General features: G+C 37.7%; 2 protein-coding genes across 3 annotated transcripts in view; one reads left to right on the top strand and one right to left on the bottom strand.

Moving 5' to 3' along the window:
• Nucleotides 1-5: 5 nt before the first annotated feature.
• On the bottom strand, nucleotides 6-10,183 carry fermt3b (FERM domain containing kindlin 3b). The gene is made up of 15 exons (XM_044126992.1): nucleotides 9,935-10,183; nucleotides 8,983-9,109; nucleotides 7,280-7,513; nucleotides 5,965-6,081; nucleotides 5,646-5,814; nucleotides 4,999-5,101; nucleotides 4,791-4,898; nucleotides 3,772-3,906; nucleotides 3,538-3,584; nucleotides 3,333-3,457; nucleotides 3,005-3,111; nucleotides 2,656-2,877; nucleotides 1,869-1,993; nucleotides 1,057-1,198; nucleotides 6-832 (listed from the first exon to the last, which is right to left on the bottom strand). Exons 2-15 carry the CDS (start codon nucleotides 9,104-9,106, stop codon nucleotides 653-655), a joined length of 1,938 nt encoding a protein of 645 aa, XP_043982927.1. The 5' UTR covers nucleotides 9,107-9,109; nucleotides 9,935-10,183; the 3' UTR covers nucleotides 6-652.
• Nucleotides 10,184-11,782: 1,599 nt separating this feature from the next.
• The window catches only part of macrod1 (mono-ADP ribosylhydrolase 1), a 184,709-nt gene continuing 180,408 nt past the window's right edge, over nucleotides 11,783-16,083 (top strand). Inside the window, exons 1-3 of one of the 2 annotated variants that reach the window (XM_044126987.1) lie at nucleotides 11,783-12,373; nucleotides 13,505-13,603; nucleotides 15,041-15,148. In XM_044126987.1, coding sequence (XP_043982922.1) covers nucleotides 11,959-12,373; nucleotides 13,505-13,603; nucleotides 15,041-15,148 — 622 coding nt within the window. In that variant the 5' untranslated portion in view covers nucleotides 11,783-11,958. The remainder of the gene's footprint in view (nucleotides 12,374-13,504; nucleotides 13,604-15,040; nucleotides 15,149-16,083) is intronic. The other variant, XM_044126988.1, reaches the window with a different exon arrangement.

The raw sequence follows: 16,083 nt of genomic DNA, 5'->3' as shown, positions 1-16,083 counted from the left end.
TAAGACGAATCCTGAAACACTTTTATTATAGTTTCAATTTAAACAGTTAACACATGAACATTTAAATTCTCTGCTGGAATAATACAGGCATGTTCAGTAATTTACAGACTGATGTTTTTAAGCTTTTATTCCTCTTAATTATGTTTTTCTGCTTACAGTTAATTAACATGACATTTGTGATCAGAATATTGCATCACACTTATAAAAAATTATTTTGCAACATTCTGACAAAATAGTCTCTTCAGAAAGTATATTTTTAATTAATTGAATTTGGCTGTTAAAGCTGTGGTCAAGTATTGTTATCAATACCAGTCCTTCCAGAGCAATGCTAATTATTATTATTGTTAGTCAGACAAAAAAAAAAAAAAAAAAGAGAGAAGTGGCTGAGTCAGCTTTGTATTTCTATAAGTTTGATCACCAGGCTTCTGGTTTTGGGCCCTCTATTATTTGCACCAGCAGCGGTCCATCACAAAAGGATTCAATATTGGACACTTGAAGTCCTCAACTCTCTTTGTTAAACATCATGTGCATTTGGAGCAGATGGTAAATTAAAATCTGTCTGTTTGGAAGGCATGAGCCATAACTTTGTGTTTTTCCTGGTGGGATTCACAGAGAGAGGAAGTTTATGAATCAGTCTTTATGTATTTCATTATTATAGCGCTTCATGGCCTCCGGTCAGCTTATGGAAGAGCTCCTCATTGAGCGTGTTGCTCTTCTCACGGCTGCGCGTCGACATGAAAATATAGCCTCCAATGAACTCGTGAACAATTTTACAGTCAGCCGTCACGCAACCGAAGGCGATGTTCACATTCCCTTCAAACTCGATGGCCATCTGGACAAAAAGGTGAAAGCAGGAGGCATTAGTTTGAGAAAGTGATTCGATTTGGGGAGAACAACAAAAAATGCAATTAAAATATTTTTTATCAATAACTCTGCATAATTTAAAAACATTTCAGCATGGCCTTCTTCAATCTTGGGTATCTAAAACATGAAACACCTGCTTACAACTGGAAAATTAAATTTTTTTATAGCTGCGGTGGCAGCATGTATTATGACCTGTTTTATGTCCCAGTTTACGTTCCACTGCTTCATGTTGTTGTAGCGCCAAGTCTTCACCACGTCACCCACTCCCAGGTCGATACGGATCAGGCGGTTCGGGGCGATGCCCAGCACCTCGTCCTTTCTGCTACCCTTAAACCTGTTGGCCAGAAAACATTCATATTAATAAACCTCATACAAAGTTCCTAAAACACTATTTCACACATTATTTTGTACCTTTAGATTTATCTTTTTGTCATGGTTTCGTCATGCTTGCTGTCGTTCATCACTATTTTATGCTCAGTTATGTGTAAGGAGGTGGTCATTTTCAACATAAAGAGCTTTGTTTGAATATGAATTATAATTTCCTCCTTACTTGGTGCAAATCAATCTTAGGGGAACTTTCATTATGGTGGCTATTTATTATAAATATAACAGTAACAGTCAGCAACACAAGTGGAAAAACTGCCAAATAATTTAAATTTTGTTCCACATAGTGCCATAATTATCTCATAAAACTACCATGGCTTGACAAAAATCAGAAACCTTTTACACACAACCCCACATAGTTTTAACCATGGCTCATTGCACAACTACTTTTCTAAATTCCTGTAGCAGCCAGTAGTACTGCATGACTAACACAACAAAAAAACAGAACAGAAACAAAAAGCAGAGGTTCAGTTTGAGTTGTTACTTCAACTTCCTTGTATTGTTATTTCAACTTTCTTGCTACTGCCACCTTCTGATTTTTCAGGGATTTGGGGGTCGGTGTAGCCACCCCAATATCCTCTCTCCTGTGTTCTGCAGCATCAAATTTATTTAAACTTTACCTGACAACCACATATGAGAGTCCAAAATCAGGCAGAGCCTGCCAGATCTGCAGGAAGCGCATCAGTGCGTCTGTCAGAGAGAGCTGAGCTACGTTCTGGTAGGCGTCCAGGATACGAGGGGTCAGCTGGAGAAGCAGGCACAGGCAAACCTCTTAGATATAATTACATTTTAAAATGAAAGACAAGTTGCTTAGCTCTACAGTACTAACATCAATTCTTTAATGGAACATACATTTATGCTTTTTGACACAGATATTCAGATAAAAGGCGACCCATGCTTCCTTTAGCAGGTTAAGATAAATTCTATGGGTTACACAAAACACAATTTTTTGCACAAAATCATTTTTAAATAATGAGATTTTTGTTAACTCAATTCTGCCTATTTTGAGCTCCTTTCAGAATGAGATGTTTTAGAGCTTCTGTTCACTTTAAATGCCTAATACCAGTTGACCAAAGGCCCTGAAGCTTCATTTGTGTTGCAAGGTGACGAGCTGGGCTTTGCTGGGGTTGCTTGGTAACGGTACAGAGCCCGTAGGTTGAGACTTAACAATTGGGAAGTTTTTGAAACAGCTCATTTTCCAGACACCAAAAAACATTAACTTATTGCCAAAAATGGCTGGCTGGTTTTCTCTAAGTGGTTAGGCTGGTTCTAGAAGCAGTAGACAACCAAATGGAAGTACATAAAAGTGCAAAATTTGAATTTTGCATAATCCATTGAAAACCAAATTAATAAATACTGTTGTGTATTTTGGCTATGCAGAAATGCAAATGCTCTTTCTTCCTCTACCTGTTTGGGCTTGTATTTCTTATGATAACGTGGTGACACCAAACTGTGAGTATTTATGCTTTCATCGCTGGCAGCTGAATTATTGCTGGAGCCAGAGTTGGTCTTTTGCATGGCCAGGAACGATCGGATGCTCTGGATCTCACTCTGGAAGCTGCTGTCTGCTAGGCTCTTGCCTTTGGAGGCTAGCCGACATCCGGCCATCCACTGAGCGTACTGATGCTCCTGCAAAACATGAACCACAGGCAGAAGAAGGGGGGGGGTTAGACAGGTGTGCCTGTGGGCTCAACCGAGTGGGGCAGGCAGAGATAAGTAGACAGAAAGCTGCACACGACAGAACGATGGCACTTACATTTTCACAGCGCAGATAGACCTCGTTCATGCCTTCAGGTGCAGGGATCAGTAGTCTGATAAGAAATTTCTGCGCTGCAACGTTGACGTCGGGAGCCACCTCACAGCCTAAGAGCAGGAAAGCAAAGTAGGACAATGAGAGCTGATAATTATGGGTTAGCTGCTGAAAAGCTGAATTATGAACACCAGTTTCACTGACAAACAATCTTTCAAAAGGGGGAGACATTGATTTAAAGAAGAACCCCTTTTCATCTAACAAATTGTTAAAGTTTCATCATTCGATGAAATAAAACAACTTTTTCTTTCAAATTAAAATGAGTTTTCTGTACCTTTAAGGTTAATCTGTTGAATAGGCTCTCCGATGCTTTCCTCTTTGCTCTTGAAGTAAGAGATGGACGTATCCTGGAATTTGAACCAGTACTGCTTATATCCCTTCAGAGTGAGCCTCTTAGGCCTGAAATGCACAGTCGCATTGCTTGGTTTCATCAAAAATATTTTCTAGAAATCATATGAGAGTCAGTCTTCAAATCTCACCTGAACAACTTCAAGTAGTCATTGAGTTCTGGTGCTGTCATGTTTTCCTGAATAGAAGTTCAGAAAAGATGATTCTCTGCTCCTCTTGTTAAATTATCTACGATATGTTTTTTTTCTATTGTCATTATTATTATAAAATCTAAATTAATAAAACATTTCAGTTCCTCAAAGGTGGGAGCTTCATTTTATTATTATTATTTTTTATCAGCGATTAAGAATTAAAATCCAAGCTACCAGCAGGTCTGAGGCGGAGCTGCTCTCTCCCTCCATCTTGACCTCCAGGGACTGAAGGGCCGACTCCAGGTCGTCCAGGGCCGCGTTGGAGCTCATCATCTGGGGCTCCGACAGGGCCACCTTACTGATGTGGTACTAAATGATTTTACATGTAAGAGAGGACAGAAAGAGACATAAGTATCTCCCTCGTATAGAAGCTGTTACCTGACGGTCAGGGCAAATAGAGTTCATAAAAATGGCCTATTAGGTTTATTGTATCTACAAGGAAGCTTTTAAAATTACACAAATACCCACAAGTATTAACAGCAGCTTCTGATGTGTTGGTTTTATAAAATCAAAAACCTGAAATAAATGTAAAATGGAGTCTACTTAATAGTTCTGTAATTCTTTCACAGGAACAACCAGGAATTATTGTCCTATTTGGTCACTCACATCTTTTTAATGTTCTTGCAACCTCTCTTAAGGTCCTGCCACATCCTTTCAAATCATTTCAGGCCTGAACTTGGACAAGGCCATTGCAAACTCTTGAATTTTTTTCCTTTTTTCTGTTATTCTTCTGTAGATGTGTTACTGTGTTTGGATTGTTGCCCTGTTGCATGATCCAGTTTTCATTCTAGACACAGTTGTGCACAGAAACATTCACAGTAGACTCAGTGAATGAGTCCTTTGGCATTCAAACAAGCCCAAATCACCATAACTCCACCGCTGTGCTTGACAGTTGGCATGAGACGTTTGGTGTTTTGTACATGCTGAATTGATCATTTTGCTCCCTTTTAAGGCATTCTGAGTTTATTCTGTTATTTTTGAAATACTTGTGTACTTATAAATTACTTGTATCTGCACACAAAATGCTTTTAACGTGAATTCACACAGCAGTTTTCTTCAACATCTGCACTCGAACGCTAGAGTTTCTGCTAAATTTGACATTTAAAGCTTTCATGACAAAATGATCCACTTCCCTCAGAGAGTTACACATATCCCCGTTCATTAGCAGGACAGGCATTTTTTTTTTATCTTACCTGCAGCGCTCCAAAAAGCATCATCTCCTCCTCCGTGCAGTCGATGTCTTCCAGCAGGATGGCCCAGCGGGCCTGCTCATACAGCTGTGTGAGACGCACAACATCGTACTGCCGGGGTAAAGATTGAGGTGATGGAAGAGTTAATAGACATTCCCACACACACATTGTCTATTAACATAATGATTGCACTAAAACAGCACACACAAACCTTGGGTTCTATGTCGTAGAAAGAGTAATACTTGAAGCGAAGCCACAGGCGGTCATTTTCTTGGATGTTTTGCTGCATGAGACAACGTGACGAATCCAACCACCTGAGGGGGGAAAACACAGAGTCTGTATGGGTTTATGTTTTTATGAGTGAATATATACAATAATGTTTATGTTTGCATTAAATTAATTTCAGAGTTAAATAAAGTTTGTTGTAAAAAACAAGAAAAGGGGCCCAGAATATTTTTTTTTAGAAAATTGTCATTGTTTTCCTTGTAAACTCTTCAGTCAGTTAACATAGAAATAAATTGAAGGATAAAGAGGCAAAGAAATAAAAAGATTCAAAATGTTTTTCTTTTTCTTTGTTTTCAATTAAAATGACTTTTGTGCTGTGGCAGACCAGTGTGTAATTTTAGCAACTTTTAAGTGGGAATAGACATTAGCAGTGTCCTAATATGTTCCTCAAACAAACTGCATTTTTTAAAATTAGATCACACAGGAAAATTGGAGGTATTTTCTTCAGTTTAGATTGGTTAGATTGTGGAAATTCTGCAAAAAAAAAAAAAAAAAAATAGAAGAAATAGTTGCTGTGTCTACAAAGTGGAGCTCCTTGGACGATGTTACCACATGAGGTAGAAGCAAATATACCTGCCGTGGATGTGAGATTTGTCCACCACACTTGCTGGGTGGTACTGCTTGGAGATGACCTCTGGAGCAGGAGGAGGCTGAGTGACCGACAGCATCTTGTAGACGCCCTCCATCTGCTCTGAGTCAGCGAAATGAGCTGGCATGCCATTATACAGACAGGGCCGGGAAACTGAACAGGAAGTGAGAGTGCACAGACTGCTGTGAGATATTCAGGCTCAAAACGGGAAGCGCAATGGCTTACATTTATTTATTTCCAACAGACATTGTGCCTTGTCAATATGCCTTCAGTGTGTAAAAAATAAAGATGTGGTGGGTGTACCCGAGGAAAGGGGCACCTCAGTCAGGTCGTAGATCTCCTCTGTCAAATCTTTGTCTTTTTTCTTCTTCTTCTCCTCCACAGGACGAAGGAGGGAGAGCTCCTCAGGATGGCGGATGTCTGTGGGGATCAGGAAAGTAAATAGATGTTTATTGGCCCTGCAAAATATCAAATATGTTTTATGTTTAGGAATGTTAGCGCAATCCTTAAGCATTCTATTTCATTAGGTTTAGATTTACTGTTTTATAGTAATCAGTGGGATAGCAGAATACACAAAATAATAACAGGACTGAATTCTTTACATTTTGCTCAAATGCAATGGCAGATCATAATAAAACCCTAGCTTGCTCTACAGACGGGAAGAAATTCACCATGTAAAAGCACAACCTTCTGATAAGTCATGTTGGAAAATGAAGATTAACAATACTAAAAGCTCTTTGATTATGATCAGTTTCTGATGCTAAAAATGTTTTGTTTTCTTGATTTATATCTATAGCAAAACTATATTATATAAACTCTCCTACCCAGAATCAGTGCCCCAATGGATGAGTGATTTTCTGTCAGTTTTCAGATGAGGTCAGTGACTGAATGTCATACATGATTAAAGAAAACTGGTGAAAAATGTCTGTATGTTCTTCATGAAACAAATCTCGCCATTCTGGCCAATTTTAGAAGGTGCAATAGTGTTGTACAGTGTTGAAAAAAACACAGGCTGCTCCAGGTACCATAGGGACATCAACAGCATTGATCAGGGGATTCTGTTTTCAGAGCTCATCACTGTAATTAGGTTGTTCATAGATAATAGCTGCCCATTCACAGAAACAATTGAGAAACCAGTTTAATTTCAACAAGGATAAAAGGGCAGCGACCAAGAATGCCTGTGCTTCAAAATCAACACCTGCAGCCACACTCACTATGTTCATGCATTCATACACCAACTGGAAGTCAACTTCCAGTTTAATTTATGGTATTCGTATCAGTCAGGTCATTCAAAGTCTGAACCCTCTAAGTTTTCGTGTTTCCAAGCCAGTTTTGTCATTTCACTTAAGTTGGCTGCTTTTTAAACTATTTTCAGTCTTCCACCTTTTCTGGGGATTTCTGGAGAGGAAATGAGACCAAGCAATGCTTAAGTTAGAATAAATGAAAGCACGAAAGAGACTGAGAAACAATTTTTTTTTTCTTGTAATGACCAAAATCAAAGAGCTGCTTGATTAGACTGAGGGACAAGATTCAACAATATAAATATAAACATCAATGCTTTGAGATAAATATGCAAGAGAGTCAAAAAAGGCAGAAAGAGGGAAGAAAAAAAACCTACTGAGCATCCTGCAGATTCCCATGACGGTCTGGAAGACGGGGTTGGAGAAGCAGGCCTTCAGCATCACAGTTTTACCGTTGGGCAGACCCAGTTTAAGCGGCTTATGTTGAGGCATGAACAGCAGACGGGCATCAGCGTGAATCCCGTATTTCTCCAGAGTCCAGGCTGTCCGCAGCAGCCACCGTTGCTTCTGCTCCCACCACAGCGCATGATCCGACCAGTCACGCTGCATCTCTATAAAACAAGAAGAAAACACCTGGATTAATTACAGACACTTATGCCTGGCTATTTTAATCTCACAACACTTTGGCACTGAATACTCTCAGGCAGACTACATGTCAACAAACATTAGTGCTGTCTTCATTCTTTGCATTATTGTGTTTATCTGTTTCTTTCCTTTCTCTTAACTGCCAGCTGTTGCAGCAGATGGACTGGCCCTGGCTCTGCTGGATGTTTCCTCGTGTTGAAGAAACAGAGGTTCCTCTCTCCCTGTGCTCAGGAGGAGGGATTGCTGCCGAAGTCAACTACTCTATGCAAACAGACAGGCTTCCTTGGAGAGATAACCTTTCACTAATTTACATTAAACCATCAGCTGAATGTGTCTGTATTGTACTATAAATTGTATGGAATTGAATTATAAAATTGAATGAACATACAACATGATTTAATTCTTTTTGGGAGCTTTAGAAAAGCACTCTGCCCTCCATGATATATTTTATTGGGATTTTCTTTGACTGACCAAAAAACATAACTGTGAAGTGAAGGAAAATAACTCTGGTTCCTTTACAAACCATTTGTTTGAATTTATGTTCAATCTCTAGTAATCAGATTTTATTTAAGACTATGCTAGATCCCATTACTTTCAAGATACAGAAGTGCAATTGTTTTACTTGAGTCAACATACGTTTTATTTTATGTTTATGTTTATTGTGACTATCTTTTGTAATTGGGTGTTTTTTCCTTTCTCTTTGTATGATCATTGTCTCGCTTTTAAAAGAGATATTCAGATCTCAATGGGACAAACCTGTTTAAATCAAAGTTATTATTATTATGATATTCCTAAACAAAACGCTGTTCAACAAATATCAGAAGCCTTCAGAAGTTATCTATTAAAACAACCAACCCTGCACATCACAAGGCGTCCCCATTGTGAAACAATGTGGTAACTGAATTATCTTGTGTGAAATGTGAAATGTTTCTTCAGCAAAGACACTAAATGTGATCAAAGCTGATGGGGAGATGAATGGAGCTAAATTCAGGGGAATCCTAGAAGAAAACCTTTGAGGAGACTATAAAATATTTCAGATTGGTGTGGAGGTTCAACTTCCAAAAGGACATTCCCATAGCATGATAATGTCTCCACCATGTTTCACCACTGGAATGGTGTGTTGAATAGATGGGCAGTGTTAGTTTATTTATTTTTTGACTAAGTGATGTATAAAGACAACTTTATTTAAGGATGTCAAAGTTAATACCAAAACAACAACTTTCAGATTTGTACATGTATCCTTTGCCTTGCACTAAACAATAAAGTTTTATTTTCAATAATCACATAAAATATGAATAAAATTCCTTAAAATCTAGCATAATGTAGGAAAAAAATCAAATATGAATACATTTGCAAGCCCATGAAATGACTAAGTTTTTACTGTCGGCCCATGTGATTGAGAGAGAGAGAGGTTAAAACAGATAGCTTGACTCACGTGTCTTTTCCACCAGCTGGAGGATAACCCCTCCAACGTGGAGGTCAGAGGCAACGCTGATAGTGACAGGAGGGGCATCAGGCCCCAGGTCCTCCACTTTGACTGACAGGTCCCACGCCGCCATACTCTGAGAGAGACAAGAGCAGAGTGTGAAGGAAAGGCTGAAGATAGGACTGTTCTCAGGAGAAACACGAACGTTGACTAAAATACAGCCTGTGACATCTCCAATAGGATAACAACCAACATTATGAACACAAATTACACACATAAGATAACTTCTGTTAGAGTAAAATGTTCCCTACTTATTTTATATTTATATAGAAACAATAAAAGAACTTTACAAGTGTTGCTTGGTGGAAGATAGCTCTTCTCTATGGTCAATATCACCTGATACTGAGTAACATGGAGACACAAACATGCACTGTGAGTGACATGTCAAGTTTAAATAGCATTTCCTGTTTCGGTCTTAAACTATCACCATGGATGCATACTTCCGCTTTTCAAATGCAAGCAGGAGGGGAATTAGAAACCCAACATGGGCTGGGTTGTTCATTCGATGGTGACGCACTCACCTCCCGCATGTAAATAAAAGCCCATATAAAATTAGATTTTACTTCTGGGTCTAAAATATGTCTACCTTTCAAAATCATAATCTTTTTTACAAGACAACTACAGAGGATGGTGGCACTGCATGCTTCAAACTCTCCACTTTTACTCGAAGGCCTAGACATTTTCGACATTTTTATGTTTAAATAATAAATTATCATTTGTGTCCAATTCATACAGTCATAAAGAGCTTCTTAATTCACTTCTATATCTTTATATTTCAGAAAGAAGCTCAAAATATAAAAACCCAGTGCTATTTTCTCTGTTCTCACGCTCCCCCCCACCACCACATGCACACACACACACACACACATGCCATACACAGACATCTTGTAAAAGACAATACCGTCAGTCTCCTCAGTCCACGATTTTAAGAACTGGACCTGGTGGGTTCCTCTTGTCTCTGTCAGACAGCTGAAGATGTTTCCCTGGTCTACTGTGAGAATTTGCACCAGGCTTGCCTCTCTTGGGTAGGGCAGGTTGTGGTGAAGCCTTTTCCTTTGCTGCTTGTGTCACCCGTGTAAAAAAAAAAAAAAAAAAGAAAAGAAAATCTTGTTCCTTTTTTGTCTTTGTCAGTTTCCGCCAGGCGGAAATGTGAACACCAGTTAACTTCTGACTGACGACCTGTGTTGAATGATACATATTAACATCTGTGTGTCGTTCACATTTAAAACGCTTGTGTGGGTTGCCATGGCAGATGTTAGTAATTTAAGGGTGTGTGATATTACTCCTTAATTTCAAAAGTCAAATTTCTTTTGTTTGGCTAAAAAACAATGTTAATTTATGTGTTTGCTAAAATTAATAAAATGTTTCACATAAAACAGTGGCTTATTAAGTGCAACTAAAAACACATTAAATATTATCACAGTTTGTTATGTACATACATTTAAAGGTACATTTTTAAAACATTTTTAAAAGATTAATTTCCGATCCGTTGATTACATTTTGAAAACAGTAAAAGAAAATGTCCAAAATGCCCAAAATTCTGGGATTCTGGCTCTTTTTAGAGAACCAGCTCTTTTGGCTTCAAAGCGGCTCTTCAGATTTTCTTTTTTGTTCCTTAATTTATTATCCAACAGAACAACATTGCAAAACAAATGAGATCAGCTCATAGTCGGAAATTGTTATATATATAAAAATTACTATACTACTATATTCAACAGCTCTTTTTCTGATTCAGCGTAAAGTGATATGTGCATTTTGAGTTTTAAAATACCATATGAATTTGTTATTTGGCTTTTGATGATTACATTTATAGAGTAAATTGATTGAACGGGACCTTTTAATTCAGAAATCTTCCCATTTTGTCTGAAACTTGTGTTTGTATTGAACCAGAAATCAGAAAACATGCTTCTACTACCTGACAGTTTACTGCTATAATGTAATGGGTTTTAAATGTTTTCTTCTCTGAAAAATACACCAGCAATAAATTTCAAGCTCTGAAATCCACAAAGTGGCATCCTGAACTGTCTTACACTAAAGACTGAGCATGAAAGAGAATAAACACAAACCATAGTTATTGTTTACTAAAATGTGTGTATTAGTTACACACATAAATTTTCCATTTTAACACTATTTGCGGCTTAAGATTGTATTAAAATATAATAAATAAGCTCTTTGCTTGCTTGTATTCTGTACTGTTCAATGATTTTTTTCATGTATAGGGAGCTTTGGGCTGCCATGATGCTGACATCAGGATAACAGTTCTTATAGGGTGTAGCCACACTGAGCTGTTGTCTTACATGTTAATACACAATTTGATCACTATGTTGTTTTATGCAACAACTGGACATTATCAGTTCAGCTTTATTGCTATTTTAAGTCGATTTTTTTTCAAAATACATTAGAGAAAATTGAAAAGTAGACGCGTAGCACCGACAGATAGACATATCTATCTATCCGTGCTACAGTAGGAAAATCCGTAGCACAGATAGTCAGAACACCGTTACATTTAAACGGCCTTTGTGTCACCTTAGTGTAATTTCCGACAGCCTTAAAGCTCACACTGAGTTGTGACCGTTAGCTTCGACTCTTCCATTTTCACTCAATACAGATATTATTATCTATAACACAGCGCTGTTAATATTAGACTTATTTTAGATACCACTCTTTTCTTTTATTTGATTATGAATACCAGAATCCAAAATATACAGCAGTTATTAATATTTATTGATTTTAATCAGTTAGTGGTGATCATGGAACACCCCTGGTTGATGGTACATTCCACTTGTTAACTTCCGAAACAAAAATGGTACATGAGATTTTGCAGTGAGGGGTGTGTTTGTATCGAAAGTGAAAGCCAACAGCAGTGTGGCCGACACTTCAACTTTGAAACCCAAGTCTTTGCTGTCTGCTTGGTGTTACCTAAACATGGCACTGCTAATGTCAGCTCGAGTTTCACACATCAGAGCCCTGCCCTGCAGCTCTCTGTCCCTTATCCGAGCTGACTTTCAGACAGCCGGTGTCAAGTTCAGGCACTTGTTACCTCCGGGTAGCCCCCAGCTCAGAGGGACGGGAATAACGAGTCCAGTACGAAGCCATATTAACGCCGCAGTCCGAGGTGACAGATTCTCCACCACTGCAGCGGCGCTTCGCAAATCCAGCCAGGCTAAGGGTTCCTCTTCACCAAGGGGGAGGAGAGGCGGGCTGGGCAAGTTTGCCCTCGGTGCTGCCCTCGGAGTGGGCACAGGCGCTCTGGTACAGGCCCTCCACACTGGAGTTTTAATCGCCATGCCTCTGAAAATTAACCTGGACTCTGCTGAGAGTGACTGGAAGGAAGCCAAGGGTGAGAATGTCCAGCAGTGTTAGGGAATAATTCTTCAAGATTTTACAGTTTTCAGACAAAAACAACTACTGTCAACTGGTACAACAAGTTGTAATAAGTTTTTGATAAATAAGAATGTATAAAACCCAGTAGACGGTCAACTTACCAGTTTTAAGCTTCATATTAAGCAGGGTCCCTATTTTTATATTTTAATATGTGGTGCCTTCCTAATGTAACTGGTACTTAAACTACTTTCAGTTTATCTTACATGAAGCTTTATTTTGGTCTGAATGTTTTTTTTTTTTCAGTTTCTGAAAAACATTAGAAAAGTATTCACACCAAATCTTTCCCATGTCTTGCACTCAGTACAACTATAGAGATAAAATTTGTCTTTTGTGGATTTTATTTATCAACCAACATAATAAGCAAAGTATAATTAAGCATATTATTCTGAAAAGTGTAACATGCATTTGCATTCAGACCCTAAATATAATCAATTTGATTCAGTTTAAAAATGTGTAGCACCTTACAAAAACATTTATCCCAATTTATGCAAGTAATTTTATAGTCAAATCAATCCAATGATGTACAGTAGTCAGATTTAAACCTAACTGCACACATTTCATTTTAATCTTAGCTCTAAATCAGCACTGAAAAGATGATTGTAACAGATAAGCTCTATGCCATTTGTAGAGTGTGTTTGATGAAAATTGGTACCATAGCAATGATTTTGTCTAGGAGAGACACCTTGTCAAGTGCAGCATCTGCTGGAAGAGAACAAGAAGATGTTGGAATCAGTAGCTCAGCTTAATCTCTTTATGCGGAGATTAAGAAACAGAGTAGATATGAAATTAATGGCAACAATAATAGTAGATTATGCAAACTTGGAAAGTATAGTATTTTGAGGTAACAGAGTAAAAGCAGCGGTAATTAAATCCACTCCACACTTTTCAGATTGTAAGTTATAGGGCCTTTCAAAAACTTTTCATTACTCTCAGAACTATACACTACTTTATGTTGGTCTAGCACCTAAAATTTCAGTAAAACACATTGAAGCTAATAATAATAATTCTATAAAATAATATGGAAAGGTTAAGGAGGTTAGGAAGATTTCTTGTTAGATTATAAGCTTCTTCTCTTTCTTTTCCCTAGATTTCCTGCTGTCTCTGTCCGTGAAGGACAGGCGCGGTTACTACAAAACCTCTGGCTCGGTGCCACTGGGTGACGTTCCAGTGTGGACTCCCACAGCAGGTCAGACATCCCACATCTGTCAACATCTGCGTCATTCAGAGTGGTGAAGCAGTGGTGGCGATGAAATTCTTTTCATAAATTAACTTTTATTACCAACATAAAATTACAAAATGTGGTGACAACCTCTTTTAAAAACCAAAAGCATACATAAACAAGCAAATATTTAAGTTGATTAAGTTGATTATTCCTAAAAAAAGTAATTCTTAGCAGGGGGTCAAACCATACTAAAATGAGATTTAAGGCTGTTCAGAGATGGGCAGACAAAAATTGTACTGCAACATACTTTTAATTGCATAGGAGTAAAAGTAAAAAAATACTCCTGTAGGAGTAAAAAATGAATTTGCTACAAAAGGTTCTCCAGCTCTAACTGATCATGAACAAAAATGTAAAATGATGTGCCAATTATGGTATTTACTACAATAAAATAAAATAAAAAAATAGCAAAACATAAATTACATAATTACTGAATATCAAAATCTGGCAAATCCCTCTTTTCCACGACAGTTTTTATTTATTTATTTTGAACATGATAGAAGTATAAAGTCACACACATAAACAAGGAATGTAAAAGACACATTTTTTGTACCACAGTAATCTTAACATGCTTGAAATCTTACAGTTATTTATATGCGTCAGCAGTGCAAAGCACTTCCAGTGACGGCGTATATTGTTTATACACATGACCTCCATATGACACATCATGACCAGCACATAGAAAATAACATGAGAGCTTGTGTAGAAACAAGAAGTCTCAGGTCATCATAAACTGTCAGTATGTGGCTGGTACATTTAGGTTAAAACGTGATTATTCTTCATTTAGTGAAGCAACTTGAGGTGAGTAGAGTAACCAGAAATTATACTCAGGTAAAAGTAATTTTACTTCAAAATGTCACTCGAGTAGAAGTAAAAGGTAGAGAGTAAGTTGACTCCTATAATCCTTGAAGTTACTCAAGTAAAATGTAACTGGAATAAATATAATTAGTTACTTTACAGCATGGAAGGCCTTGCGCTCTCACTCTCTTCTTCTTTTTTTAACCACTATTGTGGCTAAAATAAGAATGTAAAAAGAAGACATTTTTAACATGACAGATTAAATGTCTCATTTTAAGCCACGCGGGTTCCTTCCTCTACTTGTTTCAGAACAGATTTGTCTTCCGTCTCTGGTGATAAATTGTCCTAATCGGTTCTTCAGTTTCTCTCAATGCGACTGTGAACAGCCTAGGGCTTTGTGACAGAGCCAATCTTGCATGTGGCTGTATAAGCCTCATATTTAAATAAGAGATAAATCTGTAAATTGCATGACAAAAATTGAAGATACCACTAGAGGGAGCTCACATGCTTCCAGTGTCACAGTAACCTGTCTGCTGATCCCTGTTCTTCAGAGAGATTTCTGTTGCAAACCAAGCTGAGCCCGGCTGTGTTTGCTTCCATCCTCAGGTGCCTCTAAGCCGAGTCGCTACCTGAGGAATGAAACGTTAGACCAGAAGATTTCTGTGTACAGTGGTGACATAACCAAGCTGGAGATAGATGCCATTGTCAATGCAGGTATGGGTGTTCTATTTTGTTTTAGACAGGTCTGTGCACAATTTCAGCCACTCTACATGAAAAATTATAATTTTCTTGCATCATACAATAAAATCCCTTTTATTTTTTTTTCCTTTCACTGCTGTTTCCTCAAAAGTACAGGAATTAACATTTTGAAAAACACAAAAGGGAGAAATATAAAAGGCATTATGAATTTTAAAGAGTCCAGCAGTATTTAGTCTGGCTGTGCGTTTATGGGCGTATGCATAAATTTTGCAGGAAACATCTGTGAGCGGTGTCTGAACTGTAATTATGTGCATAATGTATTTTCAGCGTGTTGGTAGAACAGCCAGAGGCTTTCAAGTGATTATCTGCATACTGTTCCCGATATTCTTTCAACTAATTTGAGAACCCTACAGAAGAAAGTGAGAACAACAGAACTGCTGTGTAGGGCTGGTAAAAAATCTAAAAAAATTTCAATATAAATACGACAAGGGGCTGTTTAGCTTGGAATGAATAGTAAAGGCTTAAATTTCACGCCAGTGAGGAAGATATAGATAGATGAATATTTTATTTATCCTGGGGGAAATTTATTTATCTAGTAAGTCACAAAAACATCAACAAAATTCAAATTTCCGTTAAGAACGTATGACAAATAAGATAAACCATTTCTGCCTCCACTATACAGATCAGATTTTGAGGATAAGTGGAAATCTCTTATATCTGCATCTTCTGAATGTTCAATAAAAAGTACTGCATATTTTATCTTTTCCAATATCTTAAAAGTTTTGAAGAAGTAGATTGAGAAATGGAAGCTCATGGAGGGTTTTCATGAATTCTCAAAGGGAAAGATGTTTGAAGAAAAAAAAAATTGTGAATAGACACATTGATTACATACTTTGAAATCCTAAGGTAGAAAGAGATGCGCACCGTCTTTTCCCAAATTGTCACAAGTT

The sequence above is a fragment of the Gambusia affinis genome, linkage group LG09, assembly GCF_019740435.1.
Source record: "Gambusia affinis linkage group LG09, SWU_Gaff_1.0, whole genome shotgun sequence".
NCBI lineage: Eukaryota > Metazoa > Chordata > Actinopteri > Cyprinodontiformes > Poeciliidae > Gambusia > Gambusia affinis.
The sequence above is the reverse complement of the archived record's forward strand: the minus strand, read 5'-3'. Positions and strand labels throughout refer to the sequence as shown.